At 42.3% G+C, this 20,665-nt stretch overlaps 1 protein-coding gene across 2 annotated transcripts in view; it reads right to left on the bottom strand.

Annotated features, from left to right (window-relative positions):
• Positions 1–20,665, bottom strand: part of LOC136360798 (bifunctional heparan sulfate N-deacetylase/N-sulfotransferase 4) — a 70,282-nt gene that overhangs the window by 10,302 nt on the left and 39,315 nt on the right. For both annotated transcript variants that reach the window (XM_066318406.1, XM_066318407.1), the window contains exons 4-9: positions 20,367–20,521; positions 14,315–14,500; positions 13,281–13,409; positions 1,699–1,881; positions 697–793; positions 442–565 (exon numbers count right to left, since the gene is read on the bottom strand). In XM_066318406.1, the coding sequence (XP_066174503.1) occupies positions 442–565; positions 697–793; positions 1,699–1,881; positions 13,281–13,409; positions 14,315–14,500; positions 20,367–20,521 (874 nt within the window). The remainder of the gene's footprint in view (positions 1–441; positions 566–696; positions 794–1,698; positions 1,882–13,280; positions 13,410–14,314; positions 14,501–20,366; positions 20,522–20,665) is intronic.

Consider the following 20,665-nt stretch of genomic DNA (forward strand, 5'->3'; position numbering starts at 1 on the left):
GGACGCTTTCAGAATGCACAATTTGAATTTTGGCTTTGAACGGTCTTTTCCATTTAAAATTGATTGGATGGATTCTCGTGAAGAGATAAATGGAATCTTACTTCATGAACAGCCACTTTGGAAGGAACAGAGTGTAAGTCAGTGCGGCTACAGCTATGACAAGACAGAGATGTCATTCAGCATGAAGACAGAACTCATGACAGAGCTGCCTCTTGCATTCATTTGTGTGAAAACTCAGAAAATTCTTACTGTTATATCTAAACAAAATTAGGGGCTTGATTAAATGCCCCATCATTACCAATTAGATTCTCTTTCTATCTGATAATTCCAAGCATAACAAATTCATCCAGTAATTAAGGCGATGTCACACCCACTCCTGGAATTGTTCCACTGTGATTTTCCATGTATTAAGAATGAACACCTCATTTTTGGCATTCTTACCAGTCAATTCCCTTGTGGTAGTTGTTGCCATTGAAGAACTGAACTTCCTCAAAAGTTTTTGGGCTGGGGAGATTGCTGATAATGGAAGGATGCATCAGAAGGAATAAATAAAGGGCTGTTGTTCCTGTGACAACAAAAAGAAATGCCATTAGGGAAAAAAAAAAAAAAAAAAAAAAAAAAAAAAAAAAAAAAAAAAAAAAAAAGGCACCTTTGACTTTGTAGCAACTTTTTAAAAGCTTTACTTGTGCTTCCTACCTGTTTTCTGGGGTCCTATCACCAGGAATTTGGGCAGGTGGTCACAAGTTTTGTCTCTGGACCAAATATCCCTGTGTCGTTTATCGTCACACGGGTTCTGAAGGAGAAAAGGTGGTTGTGGACATCACACTGGGGGGATCCAAAATCTTTGCAAGGTCTCAATGTTTTCACTAATGCCAGAGCTTTACACTGAGTAGTAAAATCCCGCAGTGTGTGTACAATGGTTTTGAATGACTGAGAACTAGGTTCAGTCATTAGCAGAAAAGCAAAAGAAGGGAAAAACAAGACTGAAACATTGATTTAATCACGTTGCCATTTGAGGTTAAAATGGAAACCTCTGAATAGCTTCGAGGCATTACTTTTTTGAGCTGTCAGAATGGTTTCAGATGCATGGGGCTTAGTGCCAATTTTAATTTACGTGAGAACGCAAAAGGGAAGGACAAAATAGAAAAGTGGGATATTATTCATCTCCTTATCTTTCTACTACCTATGAATGCAAAATAAAAAGCTGTGAACAAAAGGCCCCGCAGAAGAGGTTGGGGCTGACTGCTCTTCAAAGCAGTTCTGATACAGATGCTGCTTTGGCATGGTGTTGACTGGTAACCCAGGATACACTTTGCTGGTGAATAAAATTAACAAAATATGACGGGGAAAATCATTAACTGATGGGAGTTGCTGCAGCCCAGTGGAAATACAGATTTATACTTCCTTTGTAGCTGGGCCAAAAACAATAGAGGAAATTTTTCTGCACTTTTTGCCAGCGTAAGCCCTGAATAACTGCACAGATTTCCTTTGCAGGAGTGCCACCCTGGGTTTATGCCTGTGTAGCCAAAAGCGTGGAGTGGCTCATAGTATTCTGGCTAAGAGAAGAGGCAGGCACGTGTAACCATTAAATTACAGCGTTGAGATCGCCTTCCCATGCTTCAAAAAGTTTTTTAGAGGAAAAGATGCTTGTCCCAAGGAGCGGATTGCAGCTGGAGGAGGAAGAGGAGGTGACTTTACCTGCCAGAGAGGGTCTGTCTGCTCAGGGAAGAGCTCGAAGTACTTCTGAGCCAGCTGCACGGGGGGCAGCGTCTGCAGCTTCAGGTTTGTGGAGCTCTTGACAAAGCTGGCAAGGTTGGCAAAGGTGTACAGGCCCAGGCGGTCGTTCCCGTAGTTGGACAGGTGGGTCATGAAAATGCTGATCTGGGAGCAAGAGGAGCCTTTCAGGCATGGCACACCAAAAATCCAATATGCTGTCTCCCCCCAGTGCTGGCTGCTTTGCCTGGAATTGCATGGCTGTAAGTAGGGGAATTAATTCTGACACAGAAACACTCCCAGGCTTTGTGAACAATGGTATCTCAGCTAAATACCTCTGTCCTTTTTTTCTCCTTAAAGCTGATACAACTTCTGTCTTTCTATCAGCCTTTACATGGCCACCGCCTTGTAGGACTCATGATTAATTTCAGAGGGATAAAGCGAGTTTATAAGAATAATGTGCCAAATGAATTGCCCAGCATTTTCTTTCCATGAGGTGATTAAACTCAGTTTTGTAGCTGGTTTACCTGTAGATTGTCATGATTTACTATGATGAAGATGACACCACTGGATGTTGTCATTTGGCTGTTTTAGTCAGTGCCTTGGCCTGAGACAGGATGGACTGACAGATTTGATTACAGCTGCAGGCACATTTTCAGGACTGAAGCACCTCATTTTGAGGAAATTAGCTACCAACAGTGAGGACACCTGATTCCAGGTAAAGGGTTTGCTTTGCAGAGAGATAATTGTGTCCAGGTGAGCCTCGCTTTGGATGATTAGAAACAGGGAGGAGTTTATAAAGTCAAGTGCAGGCAGTGTGGAGGAGGTTTTGGGAGAGCATGTGCACCTTCCTCCTTTGAAAGCTGCTGTAGGAGTCACGTTCAAGTCAGCGACTTTTGAGTTTTTTAATTCACAGGTAATTGAATTAATGTGCTGGAGGGCTGCTGGATGTTGTTTAAGCAGTGCCTTGCGCACTCCAGGCATGGGGAATGGTGTTTAGGCAGCACTGGAGTGTGGGTCAGGTATGCTGGAGATCTGCTCTAAAATACCTCTGTGCGTGTGATATATTTTGTGGAATTAATTCGTGTTTTATTGTGAAATGTGGTATAAAATCATTCCTGTGTAAGAAATAAAGATGTTCAGGAATCATGGCGCCTCTGCCAGGAACAGGGGAAATAACCCATTTGCAGCAGAAAGAAGGATGGCTCCAAGAGGAGACAGGTCTCCTCTAAAGATGGGATTACCAACGACCCAGTGATCAACACCTGATGGAAATCTTATCTACATTGGTCTGGGTGTGCATCCCAATGGCCTGGGTAATGCCATAACGTAATAATGCCATAATACCATAAATGTAATCAGATGTCCAGCCCTGCCCAGAAAGGTATTCATTGGACCGGCTGCAAGGAGGAAAAGAAATATAAATATGCAACAAAGACAAGAGGGACAAAAGGATGAGGCAACCCACTGTCCAGTTGAAAAACTGTATAAAAACCGTCCCTGCAGAAGTGAACTTTGTGAACGGGGAGATTTGGTGCGATAGAGGCCGGATCTGAGGTCACGCAGCACCAGCCCAGGGCTTGGGCTGACCTTTGCTTGTGGCTTTCTCAGACTTTCACTTTGCAATTTTTCAATAGATTTATTAATTGATAAAATTGGCTGATCATTTACTGCAGTGTGTGTCTCGGGAAGGTTTTTAGCAGTGATCCACCTGAATAAAAAGCTTTCCCTCCAGCTGGTTCCTGCTCTCTTGTCCCAGACTTGTCCCTAGCACATCAGGGGGTAAGAAGCCACCAGCTTCCTACTCTCACCCTCTTGCTGTGACAGGGTGGTGCTTCTTTAACCCCGGTGTTTGAAAAGGTGTCCATTAGTTAGCTAAATTATTAACAAGGCTTTTAGTAGTCCTCCAAGGGGGAGACAGATGGAGCTTAGGAGAAAGTGTCCCTCATGGCCCTTCTGCAGTGGGTTTGCATTCTGCACACTTTATGACACAGAAAGTAATTTAATCTTCATTTTTATTCTGCTCTGGGCCTCAGATAAGCAGAGATTGGAAACTGTACCAGTTGTTTTCCTTCTGTGGATTGATTTGGTGGATTCCAGTGCCTGTGCATTTTATGACCCCAAGTACTCGATGTAAACAGAGTGAATCTTAAAATTACCCTGAACTTGGTGCTCTGTGAACTACCCCAGAAACTTATAAGAAAGGTAATAAATCATCCTCTTCTCACAAAATAAACACAAACAGATCCTCGCTGGTTCAACTCCTGTAAATGTAAAAAGTTCTTCCTGCAAACTGGTTTTAAAGTGGTGAAAAGGAAAACAGTGGTAGGAAACGTTGATGGAGAATATCACCTCATCTCTGGAGCATTTGTTTGATGAGTGCTAAAGGGTCTGCCAATGACATTTAATAGCATTGCAGCAAATGAAGTATGCAAGTAAATCTGTGTGCTCTTCGTGCTTTGTTTACACTTGAAAATGGATGAGATTATTTTTAATGTTAAAATATACTTGTAGGAGATGAGTATTAGCTTATTCTAGGAGTTTCATTAGACTGCAAACCAATTAAAAAGATCCAATTAATCACTCTTTAGGGAGTCAAAAGATTTTGGACATCTCTCTTGACTTCTTTTGCTCCGTTGGTCTTTTTGGAAGTGACGAACCCCCAGATATGATGCATTATTCATGGCATAAAACGAGATTTAATTCTTCACCATCTACCTCTAAATCACTGGGAATGAAAGACAATAGGTTTTTACTGTTCATGTCTGGAGCATGGATGATATCAGATTGTTTGTAAACTAATGGCAGGACCATCACACCATTTCACGATGTGGCTTTTGTTTCTAGGGCTATTTCATACCACGTACATCTAGAATTTAGATATACAGTGTTTTCTCTGTATGGAATGTTTGTATCTGCAGGCTTGTGCTATATAGAAAACAAAACATACAGTTCTAGTAGAGAGACATAAGGGTTTTTTTTTTTTTAATTGTTGGAATATGAACCAGTGCCTTGAAACTGCATTCTATACTCAGAGTCCATGTGCTTGCTCTGGATGCACAGTCCTATTAATGCAGAATAAAGAGCTTTCTTCCTTCTTTAATTACCAAACTTTGCACAGCTTTAGCTAAAAGCACTTGTTTTTGGACAAAGATTAGCCACCTGCCCCTGGAGGGCACAGCTGAAGTGCAACACAATCTCAAGGATGGCAATCCCAAATTGGGAATAAAATACTGGCTGATTCCTTTCTGTTGATATCTGACACGCTCCCTATTCATTGATCAAGCACTTGCAATGAGAAAATCCATTAGGAAACTTAGATATAAATGTGCTCCACCCCATCCTCTCAGCCATTCCATAATTAAATAGGATCAATGTTCCCTTTTAGGTCCTTTCCTCCTGCTGATCGTTTGGCCCTTGCCCATTGCTGGAAAGCCCAGGAGCCAGAGATGGGTGTCATGTGGGAATTCCGCTGTTCTGAGAGGGAATTGGTGCTTACCGTCTTTGGTGGCTATTTCCCCTGCCTTTTCACCTCTTAATAAGATTTGCCAGCAGGGAGGAATTAATTCAAGGGTTGTAGCTCTGCCTTGTGCATGGCAGAGCTGGGGCAATCCGTGGTGCTCTTACAGGATGTGCATTTACTGCTCGGCTCCTCTCCCGCACGCAGCCTCCCACCAAAATGAATTCTGCTCCTCCATGGAGCTCAGAAATGCTGAGGGCAGAGTCCTGGGAGCTGGATGGCAGCCCCTTGGATTTCTGGCTGTGCAAATGGGATGGCAGGGCTGGGGGATGCAGACCAGCCGGGTTTCCCTGTGCTTGGCTGGCCACGGCACTGCCTCGTTCCATCTGGAGTGGCTTATCCCTCATCCCTCACCCCAGCAGCAGCATCCAGTTCTGGATTGCAGCCTTGTCCCTCCTGAGCCAGAGCCCCGTTCCCTGATAATGAATCCCATAATGCAGCTGCTTGTGCGGCTAGGGGGAAGCTGGGACGGGGATTTTTGTGTTGACAAAGCACTAATTTTAATAGTGACAAATGGTTTCTCTAAAATTCAGCGCTATTCATATTCATGGCCCTTCTGCTGCTGAAGCAAAATCATTTGTATGCCTGAAAATCTCTCTTTTTTTTTTTTTTTTTTAAACTTTTACTCTCTTTCCGCTCTGCACATCTGTTTATACTTTAATGTTCTTGACAGGATAATCAAATATTTCCCAAATATAATATCTCTAAAGAAAGCAACAAAGTCACAGTTTGGACAGAAACATTTTTGTCTCTGACTGAAGGGGAAACAAATCCATTGAATGGCATTTTATTTCCCATGCCCATATGCATTACTGTGTCTGCTTTCCACCTCGAGTGCTCCCAGGATGGGAGTGGAAGCTGCTGTCCATCAGTGGTGGGAAGTGGTCTGGGGACAGCTGTACAAATGCTGTAGAGCCTCTATGTTGTTTTAAAATTCCCTATTGGAAGAGCAGAATTGTTTCTCATTTACCCAGGAACGCTTTCTACTTTTCCATTGTTTAGTTGGCAGGATTAAATGAATTCCTTAGTATTGACAGAGCAGTCCTGTGCCTTGTTCCTTTCCTTCTGAGAATACAGTTGCTAGATTTGATATTTTATTTTTTTTTTCAATTATCTCTCCAAGTTGTGCTTCTAAAATAAAGGCTAAATCATGAGCACATTCCAACACAGCCACTGTTCCCCAGGTCATACACATTTCTGACACCACGGGTGCGTGGGGTCCCAGATGAAGAAAACTGGTTGGGAGGTTCTAATCCATTAGTTATATATCTCTTTTTATTTTTTTTTTCAAAGCCTGCAATTAGAAAAAAATGGGTGTGGTTTTTTTGTTTGGTTGGTTTTGGGGTTTTTTTTTTGTTCAGTTTTTTTTTTTTTTTTTTTTTTTTAACTCTTAGCACATGGGTTCAGAGGCTGTGAAAAAATAACTGCTGCCTTTGATGAATTTGTGCAATTGGTGCATAGCTGCGTGAGGGTGGAAAATCTGAATGGACGTTTTATGGCTGTTCATTTGTCACACTTGTGTAAGTGATCAGCAGCACAGCTAATTGTGGCCAAAGCTGAATGAATTCTGCCCAAATTCTGCTGCCAATCACATCTGTGGGCCCCAGGAAGCCTCTGCAGAAGTCTACAGCAATTCAGTCCTCTTGTTATTTCCATTTTCTAGTGAAATTCATGATACAGGAATTTGTTTTCTTGCCATCTGTGTTTTCTCATTGAAAAGACTTCCTTAGACTATAAACTCTCTCTCTCAAAAAAAAAAAAAAAAAAAATCTGTTCAGTTCAGATTTAAGAATAAACCCAAGTTGAAATTGAGGAAATAAGGCAGATTACAATGATTTTGGGTACTGTTGGCTTAGGTCAAGCTGAACATGAGGCAGAGCTGCGGAGGACAAGGGACATCCAGGAAAGAGAAGCCCAAACAATGGTGAGTTTGGATAAATGCACAAATGCAAGTTTGTCTGCCATTTCTCCTTGGAGAGGTGGTAAATTAAGATCTGCTTCTAATTGTGCTTGGAATGATGGGATGAATGATGTCTTTTATCCTTGACGTGACACTCTGTAATCCCCAGGCGGAGGAAGGAAATGCAATCCTGGCATTCCCTGTGGCAATGACTGCCCAGGATCCTGCGCAGCACACCCAGTTACAGAACGAGTGTAAATCATTCTGTTTATCCTGAGCACTCCTATAAACACTAAGCAAGAGTTTTCACCAGGATGTTTTCTTCTGAACTGCAAAGAAATGCCTGGCAAGTCAATATAGGTTGGAGATGCAGGAAATTCATCATTTGTTTTTATAACAGTTCTACTGTCATGTTGCTATCTTAGCAGTTTTCTGACTGCTCTGGGTTATAGAGTGTTCATAAATGATGATTAATTAATCCAGTTTGGTGGCCTACTCTGAGCAAACAAACCTCAGAGTTAATTTAATTCTCCACTCTTGGTTTCAGAGAAAAAAAAAAAAAAAGCAGCATTTTCAGTTCGCTAGAGGATTTAATATTCTCAAATCAGCCACTTTCCAATTAATTTTGAATGGCGAACACAGCGAGGAAATTTTGTTCTTGTCCATTTACTTCTATTAAGGATTCATTTCCAATAATCAGAGAGTTCTGAGTCAGCTTGTTTTCACCTGAAAGGCTTGCTCCTGACACTTGAATAAATTATTGCATGGTATGTGCATGAAGGTAGCAGATTCTTTCTCTCTTTCCCCAGTACCCCTCTTGTTGGCACACAGTCGTCTACTGCTATTTCTGCATTCACCCAACTTCCTGGGAAGGAATTCTGGTAAAGTATCAAAACGTGTGGAGTGGAGCAGCAGCTCCCAAAAAGCAGGAAAATGTCATGAAAGAAGGAAACGAGATGTGCAATTCTCATGGTCTGGGTTTCAAGCTAATTAGATTCTAAATATGCTGCTGAAGGCTTGAGTTTCCATGGGAAAATATTTCCCTGTAGTAGCTTTGTGCAGCCATGTGGGATGAAGGGGAAAAAATAATGATTTACCAAGGGGGAAAAAATATTCAGAAACGTGAGGCAGGTCAGGGTTGATTTGGTGTGTTTATGACCATTAAGGTAAGTTCTGATGTAACTTAACAAAACTCCCTTTTAGTTTGATAGAATGAACCCTTCCCTCTTGTCAGGTTGGAGAGGGACACATCTGTCCCTGTGGGCTGTACCCTGATAATTCCAGCTCCACGAATATTGATGTTTGTTAGTGGGGAGGTTGCCTGCCTGCTTCTTCCTGTCCCCGAAATGTGCTGTGCTCAGTTCACGGGGCCCTCAGCAGAACTGCGCTGTGAATTACTTTTGGATTGCAGCACATTTCCTACCATGCCCAAGGTTATTTTTTATTCTTTCTATAGCTCTGCTCAGAGAAACAAAGCAAATAAAAAGAAAAATATTATCAACACTCAAGATGTTCCATAATAACATTCCCAAATGCCTTGTGGAAGGTAGGAATTAACCCCTCTCTGCATTTACTTTTAATATTCCGAGGCAATAACGTGTGATTCTCCTCTGTCTCTGTGATGAGAGAGAGCAGGGAACAAGATCTTCCAAGTGTGGCACATGCAGGACGTGGAGAATGCAGATCTAAGAGGCTGGAAATGAGCAATAACCCTTTAGTCACGGTGAGAGTTTAAAAATGGAAATGCCTTTAAGTGGCCTTCAGAATTAAAAGCGTCCCATGCCACTTCCGAGGGAGTCAGAATAATAATGTACATTATTATGGGCTGCCTGTAGCTTCTGCTGAGGGGAGTTCAAAGTTACCTTTCAATCACAGCTCTGATTTCGCTCTCGACAACCAAATTCCCGCAAAAAAAAAAAAAGCTAATCTTCCTGAAATTCATCTGCCACGTTTCACCTCTGGTTAAAGCTTCTTAGGGGTGTTTGATTGAAGTGGGAAGAGAAGCCTGAAGAAGTGTTTAGCTTCTCCCTTTTCCTGCTGCTTTTCCATTTTTAACCTGATCTGTCAGCTGCAAATACGTGATACTTTGGTGGGTTGTGGGCCAAATGTTGTGCCTGACTCTAGATCCTAGTGTGGTGAGGCAGATGTACATCTAGAGCAGGGAGGGTTATATATACATAAAAATATGGAGAAAAATGACCCATTTTTATGGTGGATCTGTGGAAAGGAGTCAGTGGGAGATGGAATAAAAACACCCTGTGAGAGGAAGGGGAAAGGAAGAGTCAGCTCAGCAAATCCCTGTGTAACAAGGAGAGCAAGGAAGAGTAGCAAGGGGTGGCAGGATTCTGGGTTATCCAAAAGCTTTCTGAGGTCCACAGGTAACGGGAAAACGTGCATCACACTGGCAAATAAATCCAATTCATTGACTGCTCAACCCGGCCAGGGAGTGTTGCTGGTTCTCCTCAAAGCCTCATGGACTGATTTTTGCTGTAGTGTTCGACTGAGGTGCCTTTTGTGCTGTCACTGGCTGGCTTAATAAAAAGCTCTCCGGTTTAAAGAGGTGGGTTTTTTAGGAGAAATGACTCTCTCGCTGTTGTTTGTAGAGGCAATAATATTTAGGGCTGTATTTATTAGCTTATCTTGGCTGTTAAATGTTTATGGCCGTTGTTTATGGCCCGTGGAGCAGGGGAGGAAAGTAGAGGAGCCATCAAACAGATAGTGGGAGACCTTGTGGATGCTGAAGAGGTGATAAATAGAACTGTTTGTAAAAGCCTTAAACATGTGGCTTTTCCCGGGAGACTGAATGAAGGGCAGCAGTCACGGAACCCACCCGGTTTTTAGCCTGACTTTTGGGTATGAAAAATTTCAACTCCAATGGAGTTCTCTAACTTTTTCCTACGAGAAACCCGCTTTTCAGTTTTGGGAGACTGCACGTTACAAACCGGTTACTTTTAATTCTGCATTTTCATGGGTTCCATTTGGAAGCCAAGCCAGGGAATTGCTCCGTTCATCCCATTTGCTCTCTCCACCTCCTGCTCCGTGTTTTGATAGCAAATGCTGGGAGCCTTGGAAAACACCTTGGCACACCACAGCTTCCACACCAAACTCCCTTTCCAAAGAAAAAGCAGGCACCTTAAAGCTGGCTGGTGTTACTGCTGGTTAAAGTGTCTTTCTCTGTGGAGTGTGGCAAAGCCAGAAGTGCCTGGAGAGCTGATGGGAAGATATTTAAAAGGATAGGAATGTGAACTGGTGAAATAGACAATGAGGAAGGGAGATTTTAGGGACGTATTCTGTGGGATGTTCTTCTAAAGCACAATTAGGCTAAGGAAATAGTGAGAGGTAGAATTTTGAAAAGGCTGAAAATAACTGAAATGTTGAACTCCTTGAAATGCCATAAGTTGGTTTTTTTTTATCTTATATAACCTCATGAAGCAAATGTTAAAAAAAAAATCTTTGAAAGCACCTCAAAGCACTACAAAAAGATGTAAATAATTGGGAAGGTTTAGGAAGAGAAAAAAAATGACATGATGCTGTTCAAAATGGTTTTAAACAGAAAATAAATTTTTACAAGTTTCAGGCTGACTTTGCTTCTGCTGCTGGAGCTGTAGAATGCTGCACACCTGCAGAAAACCTAAATATTTTTTTGCAATGCCGTTCAGAACCAGAGAATTTTCTAACATATTTACATAGCTGGGTAGTGTTATATTCCTATTAAGGACATGGTGTTTTTCTTGTCTGGCGCTCTTTGGTATTGCATTCCTGGCTTTGAAGATATGTGATGAGTAGCAATGTACTTCTTTGAGTAATAATGTGTTTCCTTGGCTTAAGATCTAACTACACTTCATAGAGATACTTACACTGTCACAAGAATCTTAGTCTTGTTTTATTTTCCTATCAAAATCAGATTGGGCACAAACCCAGTTTTGTAAAGCTTTTTTACATTTTGGTTGGTTGAAGTTTTAGATGTCATTTTCCCCTCTTCCCCTCTTTCTAGTGAGTGTGGTGGTTTTGCTGCTCTCTTTTCACTGCTGCTGTGCAAATGCTGATGCTACAGCTTTTCAGAGGTCTGTCCTAATTAAGATTTAGCAACTAACTGAGGTTTGATGTTTGTCAAACCACATAGTAAATAACATCAAAGATGATTATAACTTAACTCTGATTGAACATTCAGCTTTGGTCTGGCAAGGGAGATAAGAAACTTTTAGCTGGTTTTTTTTTTTTACTTGTATCAAATAGTAAAGCAAAAGTCCAAGAAGATAATATTCCATTTTCTGCCCCAAACTGTATTTGTATTTCTTAGTTGCACATACATCTGAAGCTCCTTGTTAGTGCCCTAAGCCTCCAAATGAAGGAAACCCTTCAGAGGGGAGCTGGATTGATGATACCTTTGAAAGAGTTTCACTATTTGGGTTTATTTCAAGGCCAGTCTGTTTGCTGAGCCTTCCCCACTAACTTTAATGAGCTTTGCTTTGAAGTGTTTATGCAAAGAGTAAGTACCCCAAACTGCAGACTTGAGCAGCCTGCTGCCTTAGCTGGATTCTGGAAAGGTCTGCCTGGGATTCCTGTAACCCTCATTAAAACTCAAAGGAAGTTGGTTTGATTTCTGTCTGTCTTGGTGGAATTTATCCCTCCTCTGCCTACTACTAAATCATCTCTGCCAGACATGACTCATCTTTAGGCTTCATAAATTAGAAAGTGAAAATATCTCTCTGAGCCACAGAGTATTCAGTAGAAGCCATTTAAAAAAAAATTCCATCAGAAGATCCCCTTGACAATCTCTCTGCAAACTTTATTCCAATGCAGTGTCCCTTGGGCACTTCCTAATTTAACCATCTGTGTGGTATTGCTTCATGGAAGCACAAGCATTTTTGGTATTTGAGCTTAGTATGTTCTTGTAATACATTTGCTGAAATTCCTAGTCACGACCTGGGGAGGGGACAGAGTTTCTATAAACCTCTTGAAAAACTGTTTCATCAAAAGTTGATCATTGCAGGTTTTTTTTTCCACGTACCACCACCAATATCTACAGCACTCTCGAGTTTTTGGGACGTAGATTGGCTGAGCAATTTGGGCTGTTCTAAGCATTGCTCATGGGGTAAGGAACTCTACATGCTCTGCTGCAGGCACTGCCCAAGTCTGAGAAAATCTTCTCGTGAGTGAGAAATGCAGAGGTATTTATCCAAGTACGATAAAGCTCAGCGTGAATTCCAAGCTACTCTTAAGGAAAGTAGGGGAAGAGAGAACTGCAAGTAGTGGGGAGACAGGATAAAGAAGAGGGATCTGGTTTATTCTCAAATGAGGTGTCATGTGTATGGGATAGAAAAATTCCAGATAGAAATGTCCCATTTCTTTAAGACCTCTGAATCGGACACCAACTTACCCAGACAAAACGTTCACTCGTAAGCATCTAACTGTATGATACCAAAAAATCTATACTTGGGTGCCTAAATAAAAGTGACCTGGATTTGTCAGCTCCACCTGAAGTTTCTTTAGCTCTGCAGAGGAGCCAATGAGTACTGCAGTTTAAACTCACTGGAAACGAGGCCACCTGGCAAGACAAGGGACATTCATCTTGTGCCTAGTGCAGTTAGTTTGGGTGGAAAGGGAAGGAGGGAGGACAATGTCAAGAAAAAATAATTGATATGTGGGGGGGTTTGGCTCTTTGCCTTCCTCCTTGCACCTCCAGGCTCCTGTCTTAAATGGCACCAGGCAGTTTTTTAGCAGCTCAAGACCTATTTTTAGGAGTTAGTGGTGGAGGGATGATATCAGTCCTGAGCCCTGGGGTTTCCATTGAGCTGGATGAGGAGTGCCTGAGGAGCAAAGCTCATGGAAAAAGGGAAAAAATGAACAAGATCAGTTTTTTCTACCCTCATGGGTTAGTTTCAGCCTCAGACAAGTCTCTCGGGGGACCTGGCTTCAGGCTGGATAACAATAAGGAACTGGAATTAATGCATTTCCCAGGAAATTTTTGCACATACAGTTGTAGCTGGAAATCGGAAGAAGACATTTTTCTCCTTTCTTCATAAACTGCTTGCTACCCCTAAAGGGGTCCCTGTTTTTCATTTCCTGACCTGATCTCCATCCTTTCCTTCCTCCCTCCTCCCTGTTGGTCAGCACATCCAAAAAATGGCAAAAGAAGGTACCTACGGGATTCAGGAGAATGGTGAGGAAGAGTTCACCTCCTCGGATACTTTTGTCCAGCTCCTGAGGACCGCCAGGATATTCCTTGTAAAATATAGTGTGAGTGAAAAGGCCACAGGTCTGTCGAGGGAGCACCTGGGAACAAAAGAACAGCAGCTTACAAGTATTGCAGTGGCATAGTCGACCTGGGGAAGGACTTTTGTTTCCCTTAATTCGATTAAATATTTTTCATTTTTTAGCTCAGTTAGAACAACAACCAAAACCTACATTTAGTAGAGCATTTGGGTACATGTGTGAAAACACTGCAGATTTTGAGTCAATTCCAATAATAATTGGACTCTGAAGGAATTTAGTTTTGAGACACTGCCCTGTTTAGGGGATCACAATTTTGATTTGGTACACACGGGCAATAGTCAAATCACCTCGTGGGGCTTTAAACCATCCCTTGGAATATCTGTCTGTTCACTGTACCCAATATAGAGGTTTGCAGCTGGCTGATAGGACAGGCCAAAGGACTCGGGAAGTTTTCCTGTCCTCTGTGCACTTTTCAGTGCATGGCAGGAGCCTTCTCTCCCCTCGCGCACAGCCTGTGAGAGCCGGGCGGGTGTCCCAGTCCTGGCTCTGGGAATTGCAGGAGCAGAGCTGAAACTTCAGCCTTGCAGAAGTGCTGGAGGAGATTACTTACACCTGTTCACCTTCCCAGGTGATGGATTTCTAATCCTTTCATGCATAAAGATGAAGCAGAGCTGGGAACAGAGGTCTTAGGCAGTTTAATGACTTCACAGAGTGCAGCCATGACTGGGTTGGTAGCTGATGGCACCACGAGCGCTTTTAGTTTCTGAGGAATACTTTTGCAGTTGAATCTGCGCGAGTTGGTTTTTCCCCCTCTTTTAAACTGCCTAACAAATGCGCCCTTTTGGCACCCCTACAACCGCTCAGCCCCTGGGGAATTTTAAGGATGCTGGGAAACTCGAAGCAAGGCGTAAAGCCCTCTGGGGTCCCTGCAGTGCTATTGCTATGAACATGGAAATGCAGTGTACCATGATGCCATTGTGGATGAAGCCCCGTCTGTACCGTGCAGGCTTCAGGTGCGGGTACTCTTCGGTGCTGGTGACACGGATGTGCCACACCTTCTTCCAGGCCTCGTAGAGCTGCACGTGCACCGGGTACACGCCCGAGTGGTGTGGGGCCACCGCGTAGCCCATGCCCGTGGGGATGCCGTGCTCCTGCGCCAGAGAGAGGGATACAGTCAGGGACACGCTGAATCAGCCCCCCCCGGAATTATACAAAGCTTTTGTCCTGCACACGGTGGCATTGGAGAAGCTGCTGTCCCTGGACGGACTTGTACCTACAGGAGCACAAGCTGAAAACGGGGAGCAGGTGGGAGGAACTGGAATTGCAGTTCAGTAACTATAGTGAGAAGTAATCCTCCTGGTTTATATCCCGTTGCTGTTGCATGGAATAGATTTGCCTCCTGTTCCGTTATGTATTGCAGGTATACTTTAATACGCATCCTACCTGTCTGGTTCTTTTGAAAGGTAATCTGGTGAACCAAGGCTGCTTACTTACTAAGCTGGTAAACAGACGGGGAAAAAAAATGTTGCAGTGACATACATGGGGTTTTGTTTCCTAGTTCTGGCATGGGAGAAAGATTCCTTCCTAGTTTAATAAATGAATAGTCCGCATTTCCTCTGAACCGCCTTATTTTTTCCATGGTATTATGGTAGTAGCAAAAATTATCTTGGACTGCTTTTACATTTTATAAATATATTTTATATTTAGCTCTATTCCTATATGGAAATATGTGCATCTTTACGAATATAATCTATAAATTATCTTGAAAATATCTTCCAAAGACACAAACTCATCTTGCTCCCAGTACTACTGGACACGTCAGCTCTTTTCTACTCCTTTGAAACTGATGTCCACAAGGAAATGGCTGAAATATGAGATGATTCTTTTATGTTTTTTTTTTTTTATCCTTCCTCTTACCCACGTTATCCATTGATTACTTTAATTCCAGGAACAGCAGGTTCTGCTGGGCGTCCTCAGGTACTTAACAAAGAAAAGGTTTTGATTCACTGGCAAAAATTAAGTTAAATCATAATTTATGGAACGCTCATTCCTCCATCACATAATGCAACCACTTAAAATTATCCATTCCTTATAGTAAAGACCTCAGGTTACTGACTGATCTTGTAAAAGAGAAACCCAAACTCTCTATTTTGTAATTTACTGAGAACAAAACGTAATTTCAGTTTATTAATGCTGTTACCTACTTGAGAGGCATGAGTCAGTTTAAGAGTGAAATGAGGGATAGCTCTACAATGAGAGATGGTAAATCACCCTCTATTTTTGGCTTTTTTGCCATAGACATGTCAAAATGAAAAAGCTGTATCAAAAGATTTCTTTAAAGCTGGCCTTTTATTGCCGTGCCTGAGAGGTCTGTGATGCTCAGACTGTCAAACTGTTAACTTGAATATCCTGTCTCAGCTTGAAAGCGCAAACCTCCACCAAATGTGGGGTGGGGAGTGCACAGAAACGTAGATGTAAAGCAAATGTTGCTAATGGGGTTGCTAATGAATGCTGCTGTGGGTGACCTGTCCCAAAGATGGGATCTGGATGAATATGCGTAAGATCCTGTTTATCTGCTGACTGTTTGATGCTGGAATTGCCATAGCAACAGAAAGCTGAAATGGTGATCTGCCATTCACAAATAAAATAAGGCAGCTTTTCAGGAGTTCTCCATACAAAAAACAAACTAGTTTATGAATAAAACCTGCTCGCTACATAGTTCATCACACAAATACATCAGGCACCCAGATATCCAATATGGAGTTAAAAAGAAACAACTATCAAATAATTGTATTTTCTTTGGGCAGTTCTACTTGCAGTTTATCTGGGAAGATTAAATACTGCATGTCCCCTTTTAGTGATTTTTCTCTTGCACTTTTCTTCTTTTCCTCTTGTTTTGTTATTAAACTTACTTTGGGAGTGAAAACTCATGTGTTACAGGAGGCATATACTGGTGTGTCAAGATATGAGAAATACCTGTAGTGAACATCTTTTTCTTGCATATTCTAAGGAACAATTTTCTGATCTTTACATTCAAAATGTACATTGGGGTTCTTTTTCATTTCAAAACTTATGCTTGTTTGTTTCGTTGGGAATGTAGGTATGATTTGCCATTGTCAGAGAAAATAAGAATGCAAACTTCTAATTTAATAAATTTTATGTCTACTGTAGATATTTCCATGCAGTCAGTCAAGGTGTAGGTGTGAAGGCTTTTATTAGATGAAAAAGTGAAATGCAACCTCAGCTAAGTTTGCCCAGCCTTTTGGCTTTGTCTGACAGCAGGCCATGCAGCAAATGAGTATTTCAGAAGAAAATAAGGCGAGGCAGAATAAATCTCATCAGCTGCCCAGGATGATGTTATCCTATATTTACAGCCCATTTTTAGAGGCAATCTCCAGTGGGCATCTCTCCTTCCCCACATTAAGTACAGATATTAATAACGGGACAAATTAGGCTCTTTTCATCACATGTAGATGCTTTGCCTTGGCTGTGTGGTCACTGGGCCCTCATGTTGTTGGTATTTAATTGGTGTATTAAAAGCTGATGGTGTATTTGTGGTTTGAGCAGCTCAAGAGTTCCAGGCAGAGGAAGTGCTAATGTGCATCTGCAGCTGGTTGTAAGCAGGAGGTGGGAGCCAAGGAGTGTTACTAGACAGGTTCTCAATTGATTTGTTTAGCTTTACATCTTTCTTTCTTTTCCTATCAGCTCAGAGCTGCCTTGTACAGCCAATGACAGTTTTTGCCTTGTCTCCGCTGTGCTTTGGGCTCTGTACTCACAAATGAGCCCAGAAGATAATCACTGAGCAAACAAACCAAGGGGATGAAATAAAGAGCTACAGGCTTTGGATTAGATACATTCCACTTGTTTTTGTCAGATAAGGAGGTACAAAGGAGGAGGAGGAGGAATATCTCGTTATTGATGGCAGGGAAAACTTGGTTTGCTTTATTTTTGGAATATATGCTATCAGAGACTTCTGCTTGAGCAATTTTTTGCCTCTCTGTGTATCTATTGCATTGCCTATAAAAAAGGAGAATAATACTTGAAGAATTATCAGTTTGTAAAATTTAATCCAAGGTTTTGTTCATTAATGTCTTTAAAGGGTTTTGGGATCCTCTGACAGAGAAAGAAAGCCAAACCACAGAGCATGATCAACTCAAACCCAACTGATAATTAAAATAATTGTAATTTCCCACTTCCTCTAGGCAGGCTCTGGAACACACCATCCATATTCACATAAATAGGATGACATTGGGATAGCAAAGCTTTGGGTAGCCTGTGACTAACTTTATCACAGTCAAAATCTCTGTCTCTTTGTCCTCTGAGGCTGAGGATCTTGTGCTTGGTGAGACATTTGGCAGTGAGGACTTTGGGAATGGGGCATGTATGGTGCAGCTGTGGGTGAGGTACACATGGATAAGGATTTGGCCAGGCATCCAGCATCCCCTGCTGCCTGCTGGATCCAGAGCAATGGGACAATGACATTTATGAGAGACGTGAGGAAGTGTCTTCCTGTCACCGTGCAGGCAGTGGGAATGATAAACATCTCAGTGATACACAGAACAATTTGAAGGGCTCTGGGTGAAGGCAGTCTCCTGGTTCACAAGCAGCATACGTGGAAGGGGATCCTTGAAGGGAGAGGCACAGAGGTGTCCATATCTGCACTGAAATCAAGACAGTTAGATACCTAATTAGCAATTAGTTCTGTGTGCACAGAACTGTTTAGAAACCTGATTTCTATCTGTGTGTTGTGACAGAGCTGTTTGAGGCAGGCTGCAATTGTAAGCTCCCATTTTATAGATCCTTGTTAGGAGGTGTGGATAAAGCCATGTGAAACAGAGCCAAGGCTTTTATCTCCCAGGCAGAGGAGCCAAAAGGTCTTAATAAACAGAACTTTTCTGTGTTATTTGGGATCTTCAGCAACCTTGAGTACTGTTCTTAGATATAATGATGTACTCTCCCTTCCTGAAGACCCTGTTACCTCCTTAGCCATGTTTAAAAAAAAGTGAACAAAGAAATAGCACATTAGGTGAAGAATTAATGTTATCACATTCCAAATAGTTGCTGCAGATTTCCTTGCAGAAGGAAATGCATGCAGCCAAAACAGGAGGTGGGGAGATAGGGTCAATAAATGAGAAATGCAAGAGAAAATGGCACCAGTATCTAACTGTGCTCTCCTGTGTATAATAGTTAATAAAGATAGTGGACAACAAACAAAACATGTGTAACATCAAGCAAATTTTCTGTGCGTTGTTCCAGATACCTGACTTAAATTTGGATCCACATTGTGAAATCAAAGAATAATGGAGAGAGGTTTGCTTTAACCTGGAGGACTCAGAGGAGTGCAGCTGCGGAAAACGGGATTCGCTTTCTCAAATAAGACATGATGCTGAGGGTGAGAAAGCCAGGGAGGAATCCAACCCACTCTGAAGTCATGGCTGGGACCTCTCTGATAGCTATCAGGAAGGCTGTCATATTGGGAAGATAAATTTCTCCCACAAGAGAGAATTTCAGAGGAAGCCTTTTGAAAAGAAATGTTCTCATAAGTAAATCGTACAGCTCATATAGATTCAAGGTCAAGGGGTTGATACAACCCCTGTCCAAATGTTAGCAGGAAATAAAAGTGTAATAACAGCAGCTTTTCACTGACATCAGCTCCTTATTTATAGGCACCCTAAGGAGTCTCTACCCTTCAGGACACAGGCTTTATCGTTCTGGAGCTGAAGTTACAAACAGATTCCATTTACCAGCTCTGTTTTCAGGCTATGCTGTAGATTTTACTCCCAAAGGTGCCTTGACCTGGATGACTTCATGCTTCCTGAAAATACTAGGAGAATTTCCCCATAGGTTTAAAGATGAAGGGACTGTATATTTTTGAGATATGGATTGTTTAAAAAATTACTCTTGCATTTAAAATCTCAGCTCTGTTTGGGTCTCTGGGCCAGGCTACACAACAGGCATGAACAGGCTGTGCCAGGAATGACAGAGAAGCAGAACTGTGGAAAGGAAAAGAAGCCATCCTGCCAAGCAGGAGATGGGAAGGGGGGGAAGTCTGGCATAATGAGTAAACAGTTAAGCCAGTTTTAATTAATTTTCTTTAAAAGTTGTTTGGAAAATATTTCCATAAACAAGGGAATAAATAGCTTCCAACTGCTTGTTCAGGCATTTGCCTCCACCTTTCTCTTGATGTGCCTTGGCTCGTGTGAGGGATGGGAGGAAGAAGGGGCTTGGCATTTTGGAGCTGGGAAGGGCTGGGATGGCTGTTCCCAAAGCAGCTGAGAAAGCCCCACTGCTCCTGTGAGTGGCTCTGGTTGCTGGGCATTTCTGTGCCTGGCCAAAGACCACACAGTGGTCTTTTTTTCCAAAGCCAGCAGTTAGAGATTTCAGGTTCTCTTTGTCATATGCAATAAGCCAGCAGGATTGTCCTGAAAAGGCTACAAATAGTACAAGGACTGTGAGGTCTGGGCAAGTTCAGAGCACAAATGATGAAAAGGGGAAGCACCATTATCTATCAGTATTAGCAAGTAGTTGGATATATAAAGAGCATTTTTTAGGCTGGTCATTAAAAAAGGCACAGTGAAATCCGGCAGCTTCACTCGTTGGCTCTGTCAGCATTGAGATTTCTCCCAAACCATACACCAGGTTTAGGGTTCACTGCAGCTTCCTCCCTGCCTTACTGAGGATGTTTGAAGCTGCTAACCTGTGTAAAAACTGCTGCCCAAGCCTTAGAAGGCCAGCTGGTATCTGCTGTGTTTTCACTGATTCTGATCCCTGTGGTCCTGCCAGGATAGCCTGTGTCAGTGGGAAAGGCTAAGACAAAACTCAGTTTGAGTCACAAACAGGCTGGGTTTGGGATGAGTTTCTAACCTCACTGCCTCTGTCGGCATACTTTGAGTACATACAGAAGTATTGCATATTTATTTATCGCATATTTATTGCATATAAGCGTAAAACCAGTGTGGAAAGCATGGTCATGGCAGTGAAGGCATCCCAGTAAATCTCTTGGGAACTCTTACTCACTATTGCAAACTCTTTGTTGAGGATCATCTGCTCCACCAGTGAGGACTCATTGTGGAAGAGGTGTGGCTGCATGTGACTCCACATGTGGGGAAACCACCAGAACTCATCCACAGATCTCAGCAGCAGGTCGTCGCCCTCATCCTCCTCCTCAGTCCCTGCAGAGGGAAGAAAGGGACAAAACAGATACTAGAAAAGCAAAGAAGGCCCAGAGTTGTTTTTTTGAACACAGAACAGTCTGCCAAAGACTCTGGAGGCCTTGGCCTGTCAGTGTGTTACTGTCATGTTTATAAACTATGAGA

Source organism: Sylvia atricapilla, chromosome 4, assembly GCF_009819655.1.
Source record: "Sylvia atricapilla isolate bSylAtr1 chromosome 4, bSylAtr1.pri, whole genome shotgun sequence".
NCBI classification, from domain to species: Eukaryota; Metazoa; Chordata; class Aves; order Passeriformes; family Sylviidae; genus Sylvia; species Sylvia atricapilla.